At 39.8% G+C, this 24890-nt stretch overlaps 2 protein-coding genes and 1 long non-coding RNA gene across 6 annotated transcripts in view; 1 reads left to right on the top strand and 2 right to left on the bottom strand.

The window, feature by feature from the left end:
* The window catches only part of LOC118301813 (transmembrane channel-like protein 3), a 47234-nt gene extending 28327 nt beyond the window's left edge, over window positions 1-18907 (bottom strand). The window contains exons 1-2 of the mRNA XM_035627404.2: window positions 18675-18907; window positions 15244-15390 (exon numbers count right to left, since the gene is read on the bottom strand). Coding sequence (XP_035483297.2) covers window positions 15244-15390; window positions 18675-18796 — 269 coding nt within the window. The 5' untranslated portion in view covers window positions 18797-18907. The remainder of the gene's footprint in view (window positions 1-15243; window positions 15391-18674) is intronic.
* LOC118301814 (suppressor of Mek1-like) lies at window positions 1019-4905 on the bottom strand. 2 transcript variants are annotated; one of them, XR_004790371.2, is made up of 4 exons: window positions 4731-4905; window positions 3894-3938; window positions 1825-3789; window positions 1019-1524 (listed from the first exon to the last, which is right to left on the bottom strand). XR_004790371.2 is itself a non-coding variant. In XM_035627405.2 (3 exons), the coding sequence occupies exons 2-3, from the start codon at window positions 3931-3933 to the stop codon at window positions 2795-2797; spliced, it is 1035 nt and encodes a 344-aa protein (XP_035483298.1). In that variant the 5' UTR covers window positions 3934-3938; window positions 4731-4905; the 3' UTR covers window positions 1019-2794. The 2 variants fall into 2 exon arrangements, 1 of the variants encoding a protein (XP_035483298.1); XM_035627405.2 differs by having other exon boundaries at window positions 1019-3789.
* Window positions 3653-8419, top strand: LOC118301817. 3 transcript variants are annotated; one of them, XR_007030539.1, is made up of 3 exons: window positions 3692-3765; window positions 4931-5096; window positions 7080-8419. It is a non-coding gene; the product is annotated as an uncharacterized LOC118301817 (long non-coding RNA). The 3 variants fall into 3 exon arrangements; XR_004790373.1 differs by lacking the exon at window positions 4931-5096 and having other exon boundaries at window positions 3653-3765; window positions 7080-7867; XR_004790372.1 differs by lacking the exons at window positions 3692-3765; window positions 4931-5096 and adding an exon at window positions 5105-5387 and having other exon boundaries at window positions 7080-7867.
* Window positions 18908-24890: the final 5983 nt, after the last annotated feature.

Below are 24890 nucleotides of genomic sequence, written 5' to 3'. Positions count from 1 at the left end.
TCAGTTAGTAGGAGGGAGTTGTAAAGAGCAAAACCCACTTTCAGTTTTCATTTTCAGTCATCACCTTGTTTACCCTTGATGCAGCTCTATTTTAGAATCTGACTCATTTTTATACATTGTCTTAGCAGTGATTGGATCAGTCCTGTAGAATTGTTTAACACATCTATTTCACAAACCACAAACTGATTAATGATTATACTTCTTACCTTGGTCTTGATTTTGAAGCTTGTCATTTGGTCATATACAGTAAAGAGCTTCTTTGAAACTCACAGATCATGGTTACTGCAACTGAATTTGGTCTGTGCACATGACAAAGCTATATAATAAAATAACATTTGGAAATTTAAAATACAAATACTACTAGGCATCACGCCTAGCATACATCTCAAACCAACAACATTCACAATCCGAGACTGCTCTTTAGTACAGTACATTCTCTGATAAATTCCACAACTAAATAAAGTATATAGCTTCCATGTTCTAAATGTGAAGAGTTTGCGGGCTACTTCAACGATAAAATAGTCAACATGAGATCTGGTATTTGCCAGCAAAGCAAGCACACTGCACTTTTACCTTTATCCTTTGTACAGAGTAATGTCAAGTTGGAAAATTTGACCTGGTTGATGCTGAATACCTCAGGAGAAAAGTAACACGACTGAAGCCCTTCACATGTTCCCTTGATCCAATACTTCCCTTTGTAAAACTGTTTCTCTGAAGACACGCAATGTGTACATAGATATCATATGGCATGAGCTAATTTGAGATAATTTTACGTTATTGATCTGAAAATAGCTACCCTATTTTTATATAAATTGTTTTTAATTATTATATATAATACTTCTGTCCAAAACTCAGAGTCAGCGGAGTTAAGTACAGCAAACAATAGGAAGGACAGGGGCTGTCAAACCAAATTACATTTTCCTGATGAACAAAAGTAACTAAATTAAATGAAAGTGATACACATAAACTGACTACAGACCTTCAATGAGAGCAAGGAAAAACTCCCCCAAAAACCATAGTCTGTCACCATGTTTTTTTTATTTTCATAATTCAAATCCAAAAGGTTCTATACAGTCTGGATCATGTGGCGTGCCTCTTGTGTACCACGTCCATAATAAGTATGAGAACAATTAGTTCCAGTTAATAGTAAATGTAGTAACTTGCATGAAACAAGTAGATAAGCATCACATTAACGTTTAAGAAAGCAGAACTGTAATGGGTGCCAAAAAGTTTCTCAGTTAATTAAGCTAAGTGCAGTTCTTTGTCCCATCATATGCAGCATCAGTTTTTCAAGGCCATCAGAAGGCATAACTTTCACTGTCATGTTACTCACTCAAGCAAGTGTGATGGCTGTGACTGAATTCTGTCAGTAAGTGCCATCCCATGTCTCTTCTTAAACATTTGAAATGTTTGCTGCCTCCCTTGTTCACCTCTTCATCATCTTCTCTTGACCTTTCTTGACAGTCTTGGTTGTGCGGCTTCCTCCTCTCCCTGCTGGACAACTTCCTCACCCCTCCAAAGCACCTGCATTTTCAGCCAGATCAGCACTACTGTGAGCAAGCGCTTGGTCATTTCTGTCTGTATCAGTATCATAGTTTAAGATTAAGATGATTAAGATGAATCTTTATTGATCAAGTAGAATAGAAACAGAATCGGAGGTAATTGACATAATAGAATAATAGAAATGCTATGCCATAACAATAACAAACACAATTTACATCAACAAATACTATATACAATAATGTGCAATGTAGTTGTGAAAAATACAATTTAAATAAACAAAAAGTAAGGTGGTTGTGCAGTTAGGATTTGGAGTGGATTTACTCTGTTGGTGGTCTGATGGCTGACGGCACAAAGGTGCCTCCCAGGCACTTTTGGGCTCATGGCTGGATGAGACTTTGGCTGAACGAGCACCTGAGCTGCCTCAGTTCAGCTCAGAGGGAACAAGAGGGGTTGTCCATGATCACGTTCAGCTTTCCTCTCATCCTCTTTTCTGTCACTGCCTCTACACTTCCCAATTCCAAACCCCCAGAGAGCTGTCCTTCCTCTCCAGCTTGTTGAGTGTGTTAGTGCAACAGCTCCCTATGCCGCCCCCCAGCACACCACAGCAAAGAAGATGACACTGGCTACCACAGAACATCCGTAGCAGCCTAGTGCTCAAATCAAAAGACCTGAGCCTCCTCAGAAAGAACAGCCTGCTCTGTATCTTCCTGTAGTTTTGTCCCACCAGACAAGTTTGTTGTTGAGTGTCACCCACAGGAACTTGTAACTGTCCACCATCTTCACCCCCTCCCCATTAATGGCATTAATCTATAATGGGTGGAGATGGTGGACAGGGGTAGGAGTCTCCCTCTGCATCACCAGCTCCTTGGTTTTCCTGATGTTGAGCTGCAGGTTGTTTCTGTCGCCCCCTCCTACAAAGCTCTCAAACAGGTCTCTGTTCTCCTCCTCCTTATTATCTTTGATGCATACGGCAATGGAGGAGTCATCTGTGAACTTCTGGAGGTGGCAAGTTCCTTGGTTGAAGCAGAAGTCTGTGGTGTAGAGGGTGAACAGAAATGGTGCCAGGACAGTTCCCTGGGGTGTGCCAGTTTTGCTCACGACATCAGACAAGCAGCCTTGCTGCCAGATGTACTGTGGCCTGTCAGTGTGTGTTGAGAGGTGGGGTGGGGGAACAAAAGGAGGGGGGGGAGCAGGACGGTGTCGGTGATGGTGATGGGTCTCTGGGGCACTGGAAGTGGCAGAATTGTTAAGGGGTGTTCTCTTCTGCTGCAGGGAGTTCTTGCCTGTAAACTCAGAAAAAAGCCTTGATTGTTTTGTCACTTCTCTCATCTTCGTCTGTCTCATGCTCTCTTAACCTTTTCCTGGATGGACCAGGCAGAGGGTCTTCTTCGACAACTGTTTCAGCACCTGCATGTTGGACTGGGCTATTTCCAGTATTATTGTCAGTATTATTATCACAGTCAGTGCTGCTGTCAGAAAATTCCCACCACCTGTTTCTGTCATCAGTGTTCTGTCCATCTTCCTCTCTTAACCTCCTCCTGGATCCTCCCGGCAGGGGGTCATCTTCTTCTACACACTGGTAAACCTCAACCCCACCACTAACCCCCACATTTTCTGCATTGTTATTATTGTTACCAATATTGTAGTTTTCAGCATTGTAATCTACATTTTTATTGTGGCTATCATCATTGTTGTTGAGGTCATTGTCATGGTTGCTTCTGTTGTCGTCATTGTTGTTGTCAACTACTTCATTGTTGTCATTGTCTACAAAGTTGTCAATGTTTTCAACTAATTCAATGTTGTCAATGTCTTCAACGTCTTGAATGTTGTTAATGTTTTCAACTTCTTCAATGTTGTCAATGTCTTCAACGTCTTGAATGTTGTAAACGTTTTCAACTTCTTCAATGTTGTCAATGTCTTCAAAGTCTTCAATGTTGTTAACATTTTCAACTTCTTCAATGTTGCCAATGTCTTCAAAGTCTTCAATGTTTTCAACTTCTTCAAAGTTGTCAATGTCTTCAAAGTCTTCAACGTTGTCAATGTCTTCAGCGTCATCAATGTTGTCAACATCTTCATTGTTGACAATGTATTCACCATTGTCATCGTCTTCAAAGACAATGATGTCATAGCCTTCAAAGTTTAGATTGTTGCCATGTTCCCCTAGCAGAAATGGCAGTACCTCAGCAAGGTCATTCTCATCTTGTCCCTCGTCCCACAGATCCTGCAGCTGTTCAATGATGTGGATATTAACTTCATCCCCTGGTAAAATCACTATAATATTCACACCTGCAGGATGAGTTAGAGAATCATATTACTATTCACAGAAGATAACTGAATCAGTCACCTTTAGTGTTCAGAGTTCTGTGCAAAATGACTAACAAAGCTCTTACGATCTTCGTGGTTGTGTTCTCCGTCACCTCTTGCTTCCATTTTAACTAAAAATATCAGAAAAATAAATCAGATTATGAAAAAAAGAAAGTACGGTAAATATGTTGGAAAATGCAAATGCTTGTAAACAAGGTAGGCCTAGAAATATCTTGTGGCCTATATGACAAACAAAAATATAAAAACAGAAAATATTTTATACTAAGGTACATGGCCTATAATTTAACATAAAAATATAAACATGTAAACTGAAACAGAAATGAATTATACAGGTATTTTGATTTGTAATTATAATTTTCATTTTTCTTTTCCAACAATATTTTTTTCAAGAATGTATAGTAATTCAAACTCTATCTAAATGCTGATTCTTCAGTTACAGTTATCCTATCTACCCCCTGGTGGCTACTTCAGGTCATGGCAATGTGTCAAAAGGATTTTTACAAACCAAACAATCTATGAAGGTAAAATATGTTGACAAAAAATGCAAGCTCTTGTAGACTGGATGTGTGAACTTGTAGAATACAATGTGAGAACCTGTTGAAAAAAACCCTGAACTTGTGCGTTTACATTTTCACAGGAAATATTCACACACCTGTGTTCTGAACCCAAATCATTTTTTTTTTAAACGACAAGCTGATTTTTGTTTAACAAACCAAGTTCTCACATTGTATTCTACAAATTCACACCTCCAGTCTACAAGTGCTTGCATTTTGCAACATATTTACCTTCATAGCTGTAAAGCCCAACCACCAAATTCATGCAACTCTTGAACAGTGAGCGGTCAACATTTTCAACATCTGATAAAAGGCCACTAACAAAATCAACATGATCATCAGACTTACAGTACAGCTACAAATTAATGAACGTCAGTGGCAGAAATATTTCTAAAAAACTGTTTGTCTCTGAGTAAAAACTGTAGGTGCTTTGTAGAGTTGTTCTGTGTAAATATCTGTAGAGATTATTCATCCAGGTCATAGTTATCCACATCAAGGAGTACTGTAAGCTCCTCTTTTATGTCTTTCTTCTTTTCTCTTTGTTCTAGATCTCTACAACTCTAGAATTCTGGTACATAGAGTAAAGAACAAAGACATCAAAGGGGAGCTACAGCCAGGCCAGTATATATAGAATAGAATAGACCTTTATTGCCATTGGTCTGTTAGCAACTCTTCCGTGTGCAGCATTAAAACGAATGGAAGAGCATGAATATAGTAATAATAATAATAATACATTATATTTAGATAGCGCTTTTCATGGACTCAATGTCACTATACAAAACAACAAACAAAGCACAAACATTTATGGGGGGGGGGATTTGAGGTGTGACTGGAAGGTGGTGAGGGAGTCGGAGTCACGGATCTTTTGGTGGAGGGAGTTCCAAAATCTGGGAGCTGCCTTGGAGAAGGCTCTGTCCCCAAAACTGCGGAGGTTGCTTTTACGGGTGGAGAGAAGACCGGCAGAGGCGGATCTGAGGGACTGTGTTGGTTGATCGGGGAGAGAAGGTCAGTGTAATAAGGGGGAGCAAGATGGTGAAGGGATTTGAAAGTGAGGACCAGGATTTTGAAAGTGATCCGGTGTGAGACGGGGAGTCAGTGAAGGTCTTTTAAGACTGGGATGATGTGGTGCCGGGATTTGGTGTGGTTGATGAGTCCGGCGGCTGCGTTCTGCGTTCACAGAGGTGATGGCTTTTGGGAAGAAGCTGTTCTCTGTGAGTCCTGCATCTTCTTCCAGAGGGGATGGGGGGCAAGCAGTGTCCAGTCTGGGATGTGTCTCTAGTGATGCAGCTGGCTTTCCTATGTAGTTGACTGGTGAAGATGTCACTGAGAGCTGGAAGTGTGATCCCAATCACCCGTTTAGCTGTCCTCAACACCCGCCAAGTCCAGTACCATCTCCTTTGTCTTTGTGGTTATGAGGTCCAGGTTATTGTGGGTGCACCACTCGGCCAGATTGCTGAACTTCCTCCCTGTAGGCTGTCTCGTTGTCTGATATCAGCCCGACTATGGTGGTGTCATCAGCAAATTTGACAATGACATTGGAAGGGTGGATGGGGAAGCAGTCATCATTATGATATATATATGAATCAATCATTCTCTTACTAACTATTTTGTGATGATGGGGGTTGGAGCAACTGGGCGATTGTCATTTAAACAGTTCACTGCGGCTTTCTCGGGTACCAGGACAATTGTGTCTGACTTTAGGCAGGTGGTAACTACAGCTTGCTCCAGCGAGAGGTTGAAAATGGTGGTAAATACCTCTGTTAGCTGATCTGCACAGCTCTTAAGCACTCATCCAGAGACTCCACTTGGTCCAGCCGCATTGTTGGTGTTGACTCTACGCCGGGTGAATATGAACAGGTGTTGTTTCAGGGTTATTTTCTGTTCCTTCCCTGGTAGTGCAGGACAGATGCTGGTATGTCTGTTTTGTAAGTCGTATCGAGCAAAGAACCAGTGCAGTGTGTCTGGAAGAGTTTTGTCGCTGGGGCTTGAGACTGTGTAGTTGTCCTTGTAGCCAGTGTTCCGCAATGGGCTGTTAATACCTACACTTGGCTTCTCCGATTCCCCACTTCATTCTTTGTGCCTCTTTGTAAGCTTGTGGGTCTCCAGCTTTGAAAGGAGAACCTTGTGCATTTAAGCAGAATACATATATTGTACAGTTCCTTAATATTACCATACATTACATACTGTGTGGAAATATTGGGAAACATGTACAAAACAATTACTAACCCTATTTTTACATAACAAAAGAGCAATAAGAATCATTAACAGAGGGGAATATCATTAACCAACTAGTAGATTATTTATAAACTCACGCGCACTTAAATTTGGAGATTTGGTGATGTTCAAAACAGCGCAAATAATGTATCAAGTCAAAAATAGGATGGTTCCCGACTGTATCCAGAAGCTGTTTCAGATTAGAGAGAGCACGTATGAACTAATGGGAATGTGCATGTTCACTAATATAAAAATCTGAATAAATGTAAAACAAAGATGTGTATCGGCAAAAGGAGTAAACGTGGAATTTTTTAGACGAGGAAATGAAAATGTGTAACATGCTACAAAGAAGAAAAATACTAAAAGATAAGTTGCTCAACAAATATAAAAGTGAGGCATGTATGTCAATGTTAAATGGGAATTAATGGGAATGTATTTTGTTTTTTTAAATTTTATTTATTTTGTTTTGTTATCTTCTGCAAGTAATATGAGTGTCCTGATGTCAATGGGGAGCTCCATCCACCATTGAGGAACCAGGACAGCAAACAGACAGGCAGCCCACCCTTCGCAGTGAGGCACCAGCAAGTGGTTTGGCAGACGGGCTGGGGTGTAAGGTTTGACCATGTTCTGGATATTAGAAGAGCCTGAAACCATTCCCAGCATGGTGCGCAAGTACCAGTGCCTTGAATCGGATTCAAGCCACCACCGGAAGCCAGTGCAGAGTGCGGAGAAGCGATGTAGTATGGGAGAATTTTGGTAGGTTGCAGACCAACCGGTCCGCTGCATTCTGGATGAGCTGCAGAGGTCAGATGGCACATGTTGGCAGGCCATCTAGGTAAGAGTTGCAGGAGTCCGTTTTGTAGATGGTGCGGCCTTCTAGCTCGATAGGGATGTCTGGGGTGCTCGGGTCGAACCAAGTCTCAGTAATCATCATCACACAGCAGTCTAGGCTGTGGGAGGTGATCCACAGTCTTATCTCATCCTCTTTGTTGTTGAGTGACTGCGATGGCAAAATAGAGGCTCGGGATGGCAGGTTTGAAGCAGTTAGCCTTTTGCCCTGCCCGTAGCCTCGCTCTTTTTTTTCCTGTGTCACCATCTGCGCTGCCATCTCTTCTCGACCATCAAAGCTTCTCATTGTGTGTTATCCCCCAGGCTTGCTCATTCATTCAAGTTTACTGCACCTGGCTGAGCACACATCTAACTGGCATGATGTCATCACTCTGATAGAAGGTTGTCACAACGATCAAAAATGAATAAATGGCATAATATAATTTGTCCTGGTCATTCCATTCCTCAGATGCTCTAAAGTTTCTCAAATAAGCACCACTATGTGAGTTTCGGAGGTTATTATCAAGGACTGGTATATATTGAAAAGCCTCATGACTCTACCAAGCTCGGGTCCTCCTCTGCACAGTCCGAAATTCAACCCATCACATTTGCATGTCACGTGGGGAAAGTTCTGGCAATGCAAACGCATTTCGGCAGCACAACAATTTTTAGTGTTTGTACATTTAGAGAATTTGGTGTAATTAGTAATACATTGCAGACATATATATATATATATATATATATATATATATATATATATATATATATATATATATATATATATATATATATATATGAATATTTAATAATATTTATTTTTTTCAACCCACTGCACATTACTTTTGCACTCTGTATATATGTACATAGCTTTTTGAAAACAGTTTGTTCCTGTATTTTTAATTGTACTTTTTGCTTCCCTGTGTAATACTGTGCTGCTGTGACAAGTGAATTTACCCGAGCGGGATGAATAAAGTTTTCTATTCTATTCTATTCTATAAAATGTATCTGTCTACATCCTTGTCTGTGAAGGACTGATCCTCCTCAGTTAACATGATGTGAGAGTTGAGGTCCAGTTCACCTCACGTTCATCCGCAATTGCTTTAATCTGTCAGCCCCTGTCAGATTGATGTCTAATAAAAGAAAAACAACAGAATAGCACATAGTATAAGTATGCAAGAATTAGTAGGCAACAAGCTGACAATAGCAAGATCAAATTGAAGCCGAAATTAAGACACTGGCACCCAGAAGTCCAGCATTCATATCAGGGGAAATCATACAGCTGGATCTAATGCAGTACACTAACTGCCTGATGTTATTCCTACCCAATCAACATAATTTGACCTCTAAACTACATAACTGAATACATTTGCCAAAACCTTTTTTTCACCTGTTTAACTATAGATACTGTTTAACTAAAGATAATGTTACTATTTAAAGCTACAGTGTGTAAAAGACATATAATTTTAAAAATTGTCCATAACTATTTGTTCATATGTATAATCACCTACAACAAAGAAAAAAAGTTTTTTCGTCAACTTTGAGTTCAATATAGTAACATTAGGGGGACCAGACCTCTGTGTAAGTCGCAATGTTTGCCACGTCGTGTTGTGCTGCATTCCACTGTGACTCGGTAGGTCGGAAAAATATCACCAGCCCGACTTCCGCATTAAATTTACTACCAGATGCCGCCAGAAAAGTACAAACATTACACACTGTGACATTAACATGAACTTTCACAATGGCATGATTACTTGCAATTACTTGCATTCATTCTGGCCCCAAACACTTAAACTGGTTCAAATGTGCCAGAAACAAAACCAACGTTTAAATTTACTTTTTATAGAGCATGCATCAAGCTTAACAGGCTTAACACCTGGCAGGGGCACGTCCTGTTAACATTGCAAAGGCTATCAGTTAACACTAGCACCAGCTGGCTAGCTTGATTAGCAACATACATTCATAATTCACATTAACTGTGATAGTAATGCTAATTGGGATGCTAAAAATATCCCCTTCTCCAGTCAAAAATACTAACAATACAAACTTTTTAGGTAAATTGTACGTCAACATAAAATTGTAAAACGTTAAGAAAGCAAGTGTTTACTTACCAAAGAAACTCCCTCGGGTCAGTTATTATCGAAGAATAATCCATAATTACGGCAACCCCGAACAAATAGTAAAACTCTCAGAGGAAAATGACTACGGCTCGAGTTCCCCTGTGGTAAATCACTCTCCAGTCTGCTGGCGTTCAAACGGCTGCGCCAATCATCCTAGGCCGTCAATGTCAGTCAAAACCAGGCAAGACCCCAAATCTACCAATCCTTGAACCCTTATATCTAATTAGTTATGACATTATTTACAGATGGACCAGCAGAATACTGATTAGGAATGTATTTAACTTAAGACATCATAACAGCCTGTGGCAGAAATGTACTGGCTTAGTATTTCAAGAAAGAAGCAGACATGTTTCGAATGGATGTCCATTGGAGCCAGGGATGTATTGGAGCTAGTCCCTGATGGTTCTCAGCGGTATAACTTCCGCATTAACTCCACTTTTCGGACCCATAGTCTACGTCCATTTTCATATACATTCTATGGTAGTAGTATATATGTCATTGTTTTCACTCTGGATGAGTTTGGCTGCTGATTCATTTGTGATGATTTGCGTAACTCCACAAATAATTGCCTGTTCATTCCGACAAGGACGTCGTAAGAGTGTTAATGTTAATTGGCTTTGTGTCATTGTGCCATGAAAATCTTTAGCTTGAGTTCAATATTTGAGCTCATGCGAGTTAAATTATTATCATGCAGTGCTCTCTCATTCCGATTATTCAATCATAATTTGGGCTCTTGCATTGAAATAAATGGTATTATATTCAACATATTTACATAGCAGCCATTTCCCTGTTACATCATGCTCAGGGTGGGAAGCAGAAATTCTGTTATCAACAGAATAATGTCCTGCTATGATCTAGGTTGCAAGTCGTATAAAAAACTGGGATTGACGATTTCCATACTGCTTCCCGACTGATCAGCAACTGAAGAGACAATAGATAGGGAAATCTGGAGGGTAATTGAACCATGTTTCAAGTTAAAACAACATATTTGTAATTAAGTAAGTCCAAGCAGTTTATTGATCATTTAACATTTAGCTTGATTCCAGTGCATTTAACTTAAAAACATAATCAAAGTTGTGCATTGATAGTTCAGAATCAAAACACCTTTCCCATTGTATCACATAATAGTTTTAAATGGTAATGCTAGCGAGCAAGTGGTTGAATGCTAACATTAGCTATTTTCAAGTAGTAGCTAAAGAGCTATCAAATATTCAGTTTTTCCTTGAAACATTGTCCAATGTCCCTCCAGATTTTATCTAGATACATTGTCTCTTCATTTGCTGTTAGGTCTGGAAGCAGTGAAGCTATAACAGTTTGTCAGAATGTGGATCGGAGCACTAAAACAACATTTGTGCATGGCATGGCAGCTGAGGGAATATGGTACATTTATTTGTGCACCTCTAGCAGATAAAGATGGTAGCTGTGTATTCTAAAATATTGAAAAATATCGTCAGGCTGATGACTACGGCTTTAACATTTTAAAATCGTAGTTTAAACAAGTATTAATACGCTGATTCTTCTAAATCAAGTAACAGCAGTCTGCACCCATTAAAATACAATTGCTTTAATTTTGCAGCTTTAGAGCCCGTAAGAAAGTGAAACCAGCCCATACTGTAACAGTACCGGGGACAATTCAGAGGGCTATGAGCCTTGTCGTAATTAATGAAGATTCCCAACGTGCACTTTACACACTACTCACCCATGGAAAGCAACTGTAGCATTTACAGTTGTGGATATGTCTTTTCTGATATTGTTTTTTTAGTTAGGGTGAGGACTGAGGTTTCAGTCAAACAACTCAAACTCAAATTTGTCAGAAAGTAAAGATAAAAATGATTTGTAAATGTGAGCCGCTGCATTGGGAGCAATCACAGGCTCTAAAAATGCAGACTTGAATCCCATCCCAGATGATGGCAATAAAACCTATGCGGTTCTAATAAACTGCCACTATAAAACCTGTTATCGATGGCACATACTCAGCACATCTTGGAATCTCTCTATCTGCTGTAGCTCTCTTTGGCTCAGCCTGTGCTCTATCTACTAGTCCAATTACATGTAGTCAAATGTTAGAAGACAGCCTTCACAATCTAGTGTCACAACATTTGGGGATGAGCTTCTTTATGTGAACTCCCACATGGTTCACCCTTCATATGGACACCTGGCAGAAAGGTCCACAGAGTTGTTTGTGGTAAAAGGTAACAAGATAAAAGGTGGTAAAATGTACTGCAGCTTGGTACTGAAAATCAAGTATATTTTAAATATATTAATTTCATTCAGTTTAAGTCCGACTGTCTATTAATATGTCCACCTGTCTTCTGCTTGATCTGTTATCATGCTCTATATCAGTAACTAATATGTCCCCATTTTGAACAGTCCCAGTTACGGTTTCTACCAAGTGAAATACCAAAACAATGCATCATGCTTGCAACACTAATTTGTCTATACATATGTCAAACAATGTGAAGATTGATATTTACATGAATACGACGACGGCTGCAAACTTGTAATCTAAGGTTAACTCTTTTTTTTTTCAATCCACACATTTGTGAATATTTTTTCTGTGACTTCACACTTTTTTTTCTCTGTGAGAGAAGAGTTTGAATTACTCTGCATCCTAAAAAAAAATATTGTTGGAAAAAAAAACGGCAAATTATAATTGCGGATTAAAATCCCTGAAGTTTCATTCATTTCTGTTCCGGTTTACATGTTTATATTTCCATATTAAAAGTATAGGCCATTAAAGGTTGGGTACCTTTTTATAAGAAAATAAAATAAAGTTGTGTTTTTATATTTTTCGAGTTGTATAGGCCACAAGATATTTCTAGGCCTACCTTGTTTTGATAAGAATGTGTCACAGTGGAGGTCACTAATCTGATAATAAATATATGAATATTTTCTATTACATCAATGCAATCCTTGTATTTTGTGTTTACTGGTGTTATTACATTTTTCAAATAAAGTTATGGTTGATTTTGGGAGACATGATTATTCATCTGCTGAGACACTGTCCATTGTGTTGAAAGGTACACTGACATAAAAATCCTAATTGTACCATAAGCTCGTATACGTTGGTTTGCAGTAAAATTAAAGTGTACCAGTTTAGAGGTTTGAAAAAATGCCAATCAAAGAATATGCAAGACAGACACTCACAAAATACAGTATTCCATTGATTTTTTCCTACAATAATAACATGTGGCAACTAAAGCATGGTTGTTATGGATCATGTTTACACCACTTAAAGCACTTGCTCCAGGTTGCGGAAAGATGGGGGTCTTGGTTTAACATAAAAAAATGTCAGCAGTGACCTTAAAGGTGACACATGCTCATACTTTTTTGGGTTACCACTTGAAAAGGTTTACATGCTCTAATGATCAGAAAAGGCATCAGTGTTCTCACAATGCCAATTCCTGCAGCTCCTCTCTTCACCCTCTGTCTAAAATGCCTGGTTTTCTTTTAGCCCCCCTTCCCGATAAACCCCAGCCTACTCTGATTGGCCAGCTGATCTAGTCTGTTGTGATTGTTCAACCATTTTCAAAATGTGTAGGAAATGTCATGCCCCTTCACCAGAAAAGTGGAGATTCTCATATTGCAGGCCGGGTTACCCCAATATCTAACCAAATTCATTATCTTGACCTCAACCAAGCCACATGTAAAAAATGAATTTTCGTGTTGCGTTATATGCACTAGTTTAGCTGCAGGATCACCTTTGTTTGACAGACCAGCTCTCAGCTCCTCAAGTCCTGTGCAGACGAGCTGTGCAGTATTGTGTAGCGCATCTTCAACCTGAGCCTGAAGTTGGGGAGAATTACACAGCTGTGGAAGACATCCTGCGTGGTGCCGGTACCAAAAGAACCGCACCCGAAGGACCTCAACAGCTACAGGCCGGTGGAACTGACATCGCACCTGATGAAGACGATGAAGTGCCTGGTGCTCGTCCATCTCTGCCCCCTGGTGAGACCATCTATGGGCCTGCTGCAGTTTGCCTACCAGCCTGGCATCGGGGTAGATGACCCCATCATTTTCCTCCTCCACAGAACTCTGTCTCACCTGGAAAAGTCTGGAAGCACTGTGAGAATCAAGTTATTTGATTTTTCCAGTGCCTCCAACACCATCCAGCCGTTGCTCCTGGGGGACAAGCTGGAGCATTCAGGAGTGGATCACCACCTCACATCCTGGATTATTTACTACCTCACCAACTGCCCCTAGTATGTACAAGGGACTGTGTTTGGAAGGACAAGGGACTGTGTTTCTGAAACAGTGGTCTGCACCACAGGAAACAGTCTTGGCTCCTTTCTTGTTCACTCTATACACTGCAGAATTCATGTACAGCACAGCCACCTGCGATCTGCTCAAGTTCTCTGACGACTCTGGCATCGTCGGCCTCATCACAGATGACGATGACAGGGAGCACAGAGAACTGACCTAGGACTTTGTGGACTGGTGCCAGTAGAACTGCCTCCAGACTAACGCCTGGAAAACCAAAGACCTGGTGGTGGATTTGAGAGAGTGTGGACTCTTATAAGTACCTGGGTGTTCACCTGAACAATAAACTGGACTGGACAGACAACACCATCACACTTTACAAGAAGTGCAAGAGCCGACTGTACCTTCTCAGCAAATTCAGGTCTTTTGGAGTGCAAGGGGCGCTGCTGGGGACCTTTTTTGACCCTGGTGGCACCAACCATTTTTTATGGGGTGGTCTGCTGGAGCAGCAGCATCTCAATGGCTGATAGGAAGAGACTCGACAGACTGATCAAGAAGGCCAGCTCCGTCCTTGGATGCCCGTTGGACACAGTGCAGGTGGTGGGAGAGAGGAGGATGGTAGCAAAGCTATCATCAGTGATGAACGACTCCCTCCACATGCAGGACACTGTCACTGCACTGAGCAGCTCCTTCAGCGACCAGCTGCTTCACCCCAAGTGTGTGAGGGAGCGGTATCGCAGGTCATTCCTTCCTGCTGCTGTGAGACCGTACAACCAGCACTGCTCTTAATAGAACACACACACACACAGGACTCAACCACTTAAAGTGCAAATTTTCATCTTATTTCACAGGAGTGTGAACTGTGCAATATTCATATATATATTCTCCAGGTGCAATTATTGCTCCAGCTCTGTATATAGTATTTATATTTCCTGTTATATTTTGTACATACCTATTGCTTTTTAAAAATGTTCATATTCTGCTGTCCACATTGCTGCTGTAACACCCAAATGTCCCCATTGTGGGACTGCCAACGCTAATTGTCTTTCGCGACATCACGCAAATATCTCGCTCTGGATGAAATATTTGATCTCGAGCAAGTGAAACGAATTTTGCGTCTTTGCGTTATTCATGTCGCCCGTCTTTGCATTGACTTTGAATGTGAAAAATGAGCTGAGATGTCATGATTAACAACACGCTACTGTTCGGGAAGGTGAACTTCCAGCACTTTGATACCACGACTCCACTCCACAATCACAACTGTGCAGACTCTGGCTTCAATTGATTTCACCAGCACAAGATGGTAGCACACATATCAGAAATTCCATTGAATAAATAGTTACCAGGAATATTTTCTAATTTGAAGTCTGAATTTTCCAGAGTGAATTTTAAAGAGAAAGAGACAGAGAGTGTGTGTGTGTGTGTTCATCAGCAGAAGATTAGGCACAGATTTAACTACCATTCAGAAGTTACAGAGCAAACAATCAAACTAAGAGGGGTACTTGAGAACTTTGAGCTTGCGTCTCATTGGCCAGGGTCTGGTCCGAATGTTGGCGATGATCTCCTTCTGGTACTGAATGTTCTGGAACATTTCTTCTGGGTCATTGCTGTCCACCCGCTCATCCTCTTTATCTTCATCATCTGAGGAGCTGCAGCATAAGACAAAGTGGACAATGAAAATGGTTTTATTTTGTTACATTTGCATCTTTCACTTGGCAATAACCCTAAACTTAAAAAAATCTAAAAATGTGTATATATATATATATATTACAGAATATGTCAGAACAAAGCAAGGTTGTTGCTTGCTTTGTTGTCAAAAAATGCTGTCGTAATCCATGACATCAATGAAAACAATAATTGCCTGCTGTTATCCATGTCTGTGTTTGAATGTGACTTCTGCTGTAAAGTGCTTTGGCTGGTAATTAAGACGAGAAAAGCGCCATATAAATGCAGTCAATTTACCGAATGCCGTGTGGCAAATATTTTAATTCTGTCAATGGTGTTACATTGCCTTCATTTCATTGTTTTACTTTTCTCTGATGACCCTAATCTTAAATCCACATGCCAGATGACTAAAATCCTTAATCTGGTTTTTAATAAATTGTTAAAAACAACAAAAAAGTAATGGGTGTTATGTCACTCAATGTAAATATGAAAATGAAAATGTACTTTCACAATAGCATTATAATTTTCCACAAATGTATGTGTCTTTTGTCTTTTTTTTATGAAAATGCAATAATCCCATTTTCGTTTTCACATCCTTCTATGAATACATTAAAATTATATTATTATTATCTACATTTTAATGAAAATTCCATTTGACTTTTCATTTTCAAAGACTTAACCAGCTCTTCAATGGACAATATTCAAATGTCTAATTTTCAATTTAAGCATCAATGTCTAGGTCACACATGACAATTTATTCGCCATCCATCATGCATGACGTGAGTCAGGTAACAGGTTCTGCTTAGCGCTATTGTCGGTCTATGGCTAACGATTCCCAAAAGGCAGCCTATGGTGTGTCACGTCCTTACTGAAGACCCGCTTTGATGAGAGGATTGACAGATCGCATTTTCAAATTCAAGTTCTAAGAGCGTGGTAACATGTAAATTCAAACACTGTTTCACCTATTGCAGTAACATATTGTCCACTGAAGTGCAGGTTAAGTCTTTGAAAATGAAGTCAAATGGAGTTTGCAATTTCATTTTCAAATGGTTAGAAATGCATTTTCATTTTGATTCTGCACTACACATTGCTTGCTTAAGTGGAAAATTAGGCTGCATTGTTTATATTGTATTTGCATTTGAATATTGTCCATTGAAGTGACAAATGGAGTTTTCATAAAAAAAAAAATGGATGGAAATATGCTCTCTAAAACAGCAACCAGGCGGTCCAGCTTTTATTCATCGTCCAAACAATGCTTGGTGGTCATTTTTTCAACATATTGCTAATTAGCAAATGCTCTCAGTGCAACGTCTTACTTCATACATCTGGTTGACTTTGGCAAGACATATGTGTGCGGTCTGGGCAGTCTGCTGCTTTATATGCAGACTTTGTTGACCTGTTATATAATAAGCTAACTTTGCTATGTATTTTGGCACAAATGAGTATTACAAAAAGATTTTGCTGTCTCTTTTGCTGTCATTTTATTTTTCACCTGTTTTCACACAGGAGGAAGAATCTATCTGACAAAAGAAAATAGCATGCTCCTTTTCCTCACCTGTTTTCACCCATATGCCTCTCAGGGATACCATAGTTAATTTTAATCAATACATCTAGTGTAAAAAACTTTGAATTGCATTGCTGTATGAAATATGCTACACAGATAAACTGTTTGTTTATTTTTTAAATTGCTTGTGGACTGAAGAACAAAGAAGCTGATCAATTTGGAAACATTTCATACTGCAAAATACTACTGATTAGATGTTAATTAGATTAACTGGCAAATTAAATGTGTAGACAACCTTTGGTCTGGTCTTATTTATTCTACTTATTATTTAATCTACCTTTTCCCCCAGTCCCCTGCCCATCAAAACTATGCAGTGGGTGGAATTAGGCTCAGAGATGGGAGTGAAGTTACACTTTAAACTCTGTTTATTTATTTCTTCTGTTTGAACTTTGTGACATCAATATGTATTTTTCTGTATTCAGTAAATTGTTGAACTCATAAAATATTTGAGTCACTTTATCTCCTTTGCTTTCAAGGGGAACTGAACATTTAAAAACACTGCTTTTTAATTTGGTGTCTTTAGCATTTTGGTCACTACAATCATCTGTTTCATCTCTACATGTAATGCTGAACAAAATGTTATATTTCACTAAGAATTTTGATGAGGATAATAAACCCTGAAACAGAGCGAGGACTGTCATCCTCTGCATTATGGCAGAATCCCTTGTCTGAGCCCCTCCCCAACCGTTTTTCTATAAAATTCCAATAATTGAGACATATACATAACATACAATAATTGTATATAATAATAATATAATATAATATAATATGGTAAACAATATTCCATTAAAATGATAAAGATTTGAATCACTGAAAACAACAACCACAATCCACAACTTTCAAGTTTTTTTGTCATTTCAACTTCATTTGTTTGTTAACCATAGCGCTGTCCCAAAAAGGCAGATTTTTATTCGGTCAAATATTTAAATGAGTTCATAAGAAGGCTTCAACTGTTGGAATATGTAGATCCCTGGTTAATGGTCATGCATTTTCATACTGGCAGTATTGATAATCAATGTTGTATATATTTTACTACATCTTTTTACTGTCATTATTATTAAATGAGGATTTATACATGCAAAATGTCGCATGCGGAGGGATAAAATGTCAACAATTTATGTCCTAAATGAGGCTAAAAGTTCATAGGACCAATGTATTTTCTCCATCTTTCTACTGGGCTGTAAACAACACTGTGTTCAGAAACCTGAAGAAAGAATTACTGCATATTCTATAATTTCCATATTTTCTGATGTATTGTTTATTTAATAAGTTCCTACAAATATTGTTAACACTTTTTGTATGTTCTGCATTGTTAGAAATAAGCAGTAGTTTTGAAGAGGCCAGCTGTTTGACCTCTGAGTAGAGTTTTCTAATTAATATCTTAATAAATGAGTGTAGGCAAATAAGATCATATCTGATGCAGAAAAAAGAATAGCACTTGTGACTAAATTTACAAAGATGACCTACAGCTCATAATGTCCCTGGACAGCAATATGTATTAACACAGCACACAGGAAAGCACACTTTGTAGTTTTCCCAAATGATCAGATTAGGAAGTGACTGATTCAATAACCTACATAATGTAATTCGCCAAGAACGAGGACAGCTGTTTGAATGATATGGACAGAGAGAACGCGTAGAGCAGAAGGGCTTCCCTGAAGTCCAAAATTAATAGTGATCAAATAAAAGAAGAGTGAGACTCACTCCTGCTGGTGGTCCTGGTACGCTGAATAAATCCTCCTGGAGTTCTTCCTGATACTTTTGTGTCTCTTCGCTACAGACAGAGACCTGCTGCTGCCGACCAAAGACTCAGACACTGTGCTCATGCTGTCTCTGCTCAGAGTGGCCGAGCAAGACTGAGGTAATGAAATCAGTGTGTGAGCAGTAACTGCCTGCTGCTCAGCCTTGCTGGACTGGAGTGTCTGTGCTGGGGCAACCTGCTGCTCTGAAGCACCACTGGAGCATCACACACACACACACTACATCTGCACAGACTGAAACTCACTCAGTCCAATCACAGGCATCCTGACTGCTTAAAGGGCCAGTGTAAGCGTATGCATTACAGATAAATAAGCTGTATCAATATCTTAAAAAAACTAGAAGATGATGATTGAAATGCTAAGATAAAATAAAATAACATTTGGAATAAAACTAGAAAGGCACTCTGTAGAGCGCACATGAGGCACAACAGCCCCTTCATGATTTTTTTTTTTTAAATACGATAGATCTGGGGTTTTATTTTGAATTCATTTGCACACACTCAGATATCCGTCCCCTAAATATGCCTGGGATTTTTTTTCCCATCACAATTCATGTGTTATTTTCTACAATACAATCAATGGACAAGGGCGAAAAAACATAACCTCCTTGGTGGAGGTAACAAAATCCTAAAATTTGAAGAAGTTAATTATTACCAAAATATAATGAAACCTCCTCCACAAAAGATGGTTTGCAGCCTGTTTTGAAATGCCGATGGAACAAATCACATCTTCTGAATTAAGTGTGTGAATCCAAATAACCCAGCTAGTTCACTGACCTGCTGTGACTGCAAGTTTCAATTTTCCTCTTCTGTCTGGCACAACATTTAAGTACTTGCCCCATTTAATTGCTTTTTTGGGGGGATATAGTAAGAGTGCATGTAAAACAATTAAGGCCAAATTTATAGATAGATATGTGTTCTAATGAAATCTCTGGCAAAAAAAAAAAAAAAGAAATACCAAGCCCTTTGCAAAAAAGGTTTCTACACCCTGATATGAACTTTTAATTATCCATGTCACTAAAAATGCTTTTTATCACATTAGAAAACCAAGTGCAACCATTTCTCTGCTGGGCAGATACTGAAAAACATATGCTTGCCTTTAGCAACAGATGGAGCACCAACTAAGACCAGCAGAGCACACGTCTCGTGATGTTAAGTCCCCAAGTTGCCTGTTGGTTTTAAAATGGATTAAATATCCTTTTATTGTTGTGCAAATCACTCAGTGGACTACTATCACCTGAATATTTGCCAGACATGCTTTGTATACTTAAGATCATTCAGGTCTGCTGACCCTGGTCATTTCAGTGTTGCCACCTTAACAATGAAATACGAAGAGGCAGCATTGTGTCTATGGTCCTCACCTCTGGAGCAGCCAGCCGCACAAGCTTAAGGTGTCACATACTGTAAATAGCTATAAAATAAAAATATGAAACTGACCTTTTAAGCTTGGCATTCTCTTTTAATTGTTGGTAATTATTTTTTATTAGTATTTTATTTAATATTCTCTCTTTATCATAAGTAGCTTCCATTTATTGTTTAACTATTAAACACCTTGATTTGCAACTTTGCAAGAAAGGCACTTTTTAAATGATTTGGTTATTACAGTGGAACTGATAGGCTCAATTTAATTGCACCATTTAATCTCACTCCCATGCAATACAGCCTGACAGATAAATTATGCTACCGCTCACTGACCTGGTAATGCCACATTTTCTGCCCAATAGAAAGCATTCTTTTAATCTGAAGAGGAATAATATCTTTCCAGTCACAGCATATCTAGAAATACAAAATCAAAGGCAACTGGACTATCAATTCTTGGAGTTTGTAACAGAAATTATACATTCAGCCTTTTTTTTAAATGTGAGTCCTGGGTTTTTGGTGAGCTCTGGCAGATCTTCCAGCCCACAGTCCTAGGGCAAGACACAGAATCCTCAATTATGCCTGACGTCTGTCCTGGCAGTGTGTGAATTTTGTGTGATAGAAAAAGCACTGTGTACGGAAGCGTTGTATAAATGTGTGTGAATGGGTGAATGTGACAGTGCAGTGCTTTCAGTGGTCATTAAGACTGGATAAGCAATATAAATACAGTCGATTTACCTTTCCAAATGATGTTTGTGTAATCCAGCAGAGAGGGAATGGGTATTGAGACCCATTAGTGGTTCTGAAAGGCTGAAATATGAATTACAGACCACGTTAGAAACGTGTTGAACGACACAACATACAAATGGTACAAACTTATTTTAAATGGGGGTCATCAATCTCCTGTAGGTGGTGCTAGATTAAGACATAATAATGCTCATACTCTGAGCATCATGAAAATGTAAATAAGTAAAAATTGAATCTAGTCTGAACCCACTACTTCCTTCCAGTCTTCACAAGATCGTTCACTCACTCAGTGTGGTAAGGTTACAGCCGACTTACCTAAAAATATTTTTCCCAATAACTGTTTACCTGTGCTCAACACCTACCTCCCTCTCACGGTTATGCAGGACTCACACATAATGCGACGCGTTAACGTGAGACAGTGGGTGTGCCTATTGGTTGGTTTTGGTGAAATCGTCATAACAACAACCAATCAGTTCTCTGCTCAGGACACACAACAGGAAACATCTTATGCTATCCATTCAAGTTGTCCGTGCAATCCTATTCTGCCCCCCAACAAACCTGCTCAGCTCGACCTGGTCAGATCTCTTGCCAGTTTGAAATTACTTTCATGATTTGTGATTAAAATATATATTTTTTTGTTTAAAATGCTCAAAAAATATAGATACACACCCTGAAGTAATTTATCAATAATAATAATATATATGTGTAATGATATAGTGGTTACACAGGACCCAACTGTTACTGTTGAGCTGAGCAGCAAGAGAAAAACATCATTAAAGTTAAATTAAAAACTTAATTGAAAAGTAAACTGAGCTTCTCTGTCATGATGGTATCATGGCAGCCCTCGTCTCCCCCTTTTTGTTTCATTGTTTTTTTTCCCGTGTGTTATCCTGTATGTTTCTCCCTGCTCGGTGTCTGTCTGTGTGTTGGTGGGCGTGGCTTCTCCCTGCAGGTGGCGACAGGTGGAGATCATCACCAATCATTCCCCCTGAGTATAAGAAGACCGGTCTGAGATCCACTCGTCGCCAGATCGTTCAGTCAGCAAGAGCTGATCATTATTGTGATCCTGGCGCCAGTTACTGCTGTCATTTTCCCTGTCCTTAGCTTGTGTAGCTAACCCTTCCTTCTGTTCATTTATTATAGTTTTCCCTCGTTGCTTGCCTCAACCCTTCTGCCTGCCTGCCTCCACGGTGTGGGATTTGTTTGTTCCCTCGGAGGACGCCATTGCCACCTGGAGGAACGGCACGTATCGTACTGGGACTGTGGGATTCACTCTGCACGCTCTGGAGAGCTCACCACCACCCACCTCTCACCACTGAGACCCCGGACACGCCACCCCCGCCCCCGTGCACCTTGCACTGTATATTAGATTACACATTGAATCACGTTATATTTTATCCCGTGTTGTGTCTTGCATTTGGGTCCAGTTCCACCGTGTATCGTTCGTGACATTCTCAGTCATTTGGCAAGTTTAAACAAATTGTTTTATGCCAACTATACGTGTGTGCGTGCGTGCGTGCGTGTGTGTGCGTGTGTGTGTGTGTGTGACAAAATTTAAAAAATAAATATGTTTAGATTGAAAAAAAAATCTTGACACACTTTAGCAAAAAACAAACAATTTGTATAATTAAAAAATTCTACCCATCCAGAAACATATTGTGCAAGTCATCAGCATCAGCCCTAAGATGGTTGCCACCTTCGAGCCATTGATTTGAAACGACAAGTTCCCAGCTAGCATTAAATGCTGCTCGCTGTCTTTAGCATCATGCAGCTGGGTGTCCTGTGGCAGAGTCTGCAAAACAGACGGTGGGACAGAGATGTTGGTCTCTTCTCCCACTCCGCAACAAAAGAGCTGCTTCATTTCCGAGCCTTTCTGGAGTTCCATGTCTCGGACATGAATCTCTCCTGTCTGCGAAAACAACAACAAAAAACATTTGTAGATCAGTTTTTCATAGACTGATGCAAATTGTTGCCGGGTTGTTTGTAGATGACGACTAATGACGAGGTGATTGTCATGGTTCTGCCCCTATAAACTCTGAAGGCCATGAACTTTAATTTCTAGTGGAATCATATTTATTTTCCATTCCATGTGTATCTCTTAGTTCCTAGTGTGTCTTTGCCTTGGTTAAGTTTCCTTTGTTATCCCCCGTCTGTGATGTCTGGAGTTTCCTGGTGTCTGCACTTCCTTTTCCTCTGTTCACTTAACCTTCCCTGTGTCTCCTGCCCCTGTGATTGTTCACACCTCTTCCTAATGTGTCTAGCCTGTTTCCATTCACCTGTGCCTCCTCGTGTCTATTTAGTCTCTGTGATTCCCTTTGTCTTGGTCAGTCCGTCTGTGATTTCCACCCCAGTCTGTGTGTATTTGGCTCCTGTGTTTGCTACCTATGCCTGAGATTATCTGTTTCTGTTCGCACAACCGTGGACACCTTCAGTTGCATTTTGTTTTTGTTTTTATGAAGACATAGTAAGTCTGTTTTTGTTTAATTTAATTTAAAAAAAAAGAAATTCTTCTGCATTTTGGGTCCAGTTCATACATCCACCGTAACAGAACAAAGCAACCAGGATGGACCCTTTAGAGAGTAGCATTTCAGTGGGGGAATTTTATTACGCGGCACGTCAGGTCAATCGACATTTTGAGTACCTCAAGCTGGCCAGGAACAATGCTAAAGAAGTCACCATAAGGACTTTAATGCAACGCCTGGTCAGGTCCACACCAGGCTTTGGACCTGACCAGGCTTTTGGAGTGGTACCCGCAGCTAAGAACTAGTTTAGACACCCCTGTTGCTGCTCGCCTCCTACCAACCTCCACATCAGCTAGCATCGGGCCTGCTAGCTTCCAGCCAGCCACCACGTCAGCTAGCATTGGGCCTGCTAGCTTCCAGCCATCCACCACGTCGGCTAGCATTGGGCCTTCTAGCCTCCAGCCAGGCCCCACCTTGGCTAGCATCGGGGTTCCTAGCCTCCAGCCGCCAATCGGCTAGAATCGGGCCTGTTAGCCTCCAGCCAGCCACCACTGTTCTGTTACGGTGGATGTAGGAACTGGTGATACAGAAAAGGTAAAGTGAACAGAAACAAGACAGAGGTAAAGGAAGTGCAGACGGCGCGAAAGGGACTATAGAATAAAACAGGGAACTCACAGACAGGGGATAACAAAGGTAACTTAACTCAGGCAAAGACACACTAGGAACTTAGAAATACACAAGAAATGGAAAAAAAAAATAAAAGTCCACTAGAAACTAAAGTTCGTGGTCTTCAGAGTTTATAGGGCCAGAACCATGACAGTGATATCCTTATTTGTTGATGTGCTGGTAAATGGTCACTGTTTGAATACATGTGATGGAGGGTTAGTATATGGTTTGCAGGTCATTGACATATGATTATTTGCCATTTGTATATGAAACACATCTTATTTACTCTTGGTTTAAATAGTTGAAGGGGCCAGACAAGGTTTTTAACAAAAAGTGATATTATATAGATATAACACAGTAGGGCTTCAAGGTACCGACCTTCTCCAGAGTCATCCTCCTACTCTCCATCGGGATCCTGTTCAGGAACGGGAGCTCGGTGGCACACGCGATGGTCTGCCTGTTGATCAGGATATAATGGATATTTTTCCCAAACTGGGATCCATGGAAGTCTGAAAAACAGAAATAAACAGTATCAACTGTATTATGTTGCCACACAATGAGCATCAAACAGACGAGGTGCTCTCTCTCATTCCCTCTCACATTAGCACACACAAACGTCTGCATCCGCGATCAGACGTGAGCTGCCAAAAAAAAGACAAAAAAGTTGTGAAAGTGAACTAAAACGTTTAATGCGATGATTTAATTCTCTACAAAAATATTAAGTTCTGTATTTGAAAACAAAATCTGCAACAGAAATATAACATTAGGGTTTAGGGTTTAGGGTTTGGAAAAACTAACGTATTAACAAAACATGTGACCATAATTTAGATCAATGATTGTCACCAACTGGCAGAATGCACTTTCAAATAACCAGGATGGGATCAATCGTAATTACAACAGAGGTGTGGCTTCAGAAAACGGCGTGAA

This window comes from Scophthalmus maximus, chromosome 4 (genome assembly GCF_022379125.1).
Source record: "Scophthalmus maximus strain ysfricsl-2021 chromosome 4, ASM2237912v1, whole genome shotgun sequence".
NCBI lineage: Eukaryota > Metazoa > Chordata > Actinopteri > Pleuronectiformes > Scophthalmidae > Scophthalmus > Scophthalmus maximus.
The sequence above is the reverse complement of the archived record's forward strand: the minus strand, read 5'-3'. Positions and strand labels throughout refer to the sequence as shown.

Excerpts from the sequence above, each read along its gene's own strand:
- LOC118301814 (XM_035627405.2), bottom strand. The coding sequence starts at position 3,933 with ATGGAAGCAAGAGGTGACGGAGAACACAACCACGAAGATC. Across the intron at positions 3,790-3,893 it reads AGAACACAACCACGAAGATC|GTGTGAATATTATAGTGATT; the intron begins GTAAGAGCTTTG and ends CTCATCCTGCAG.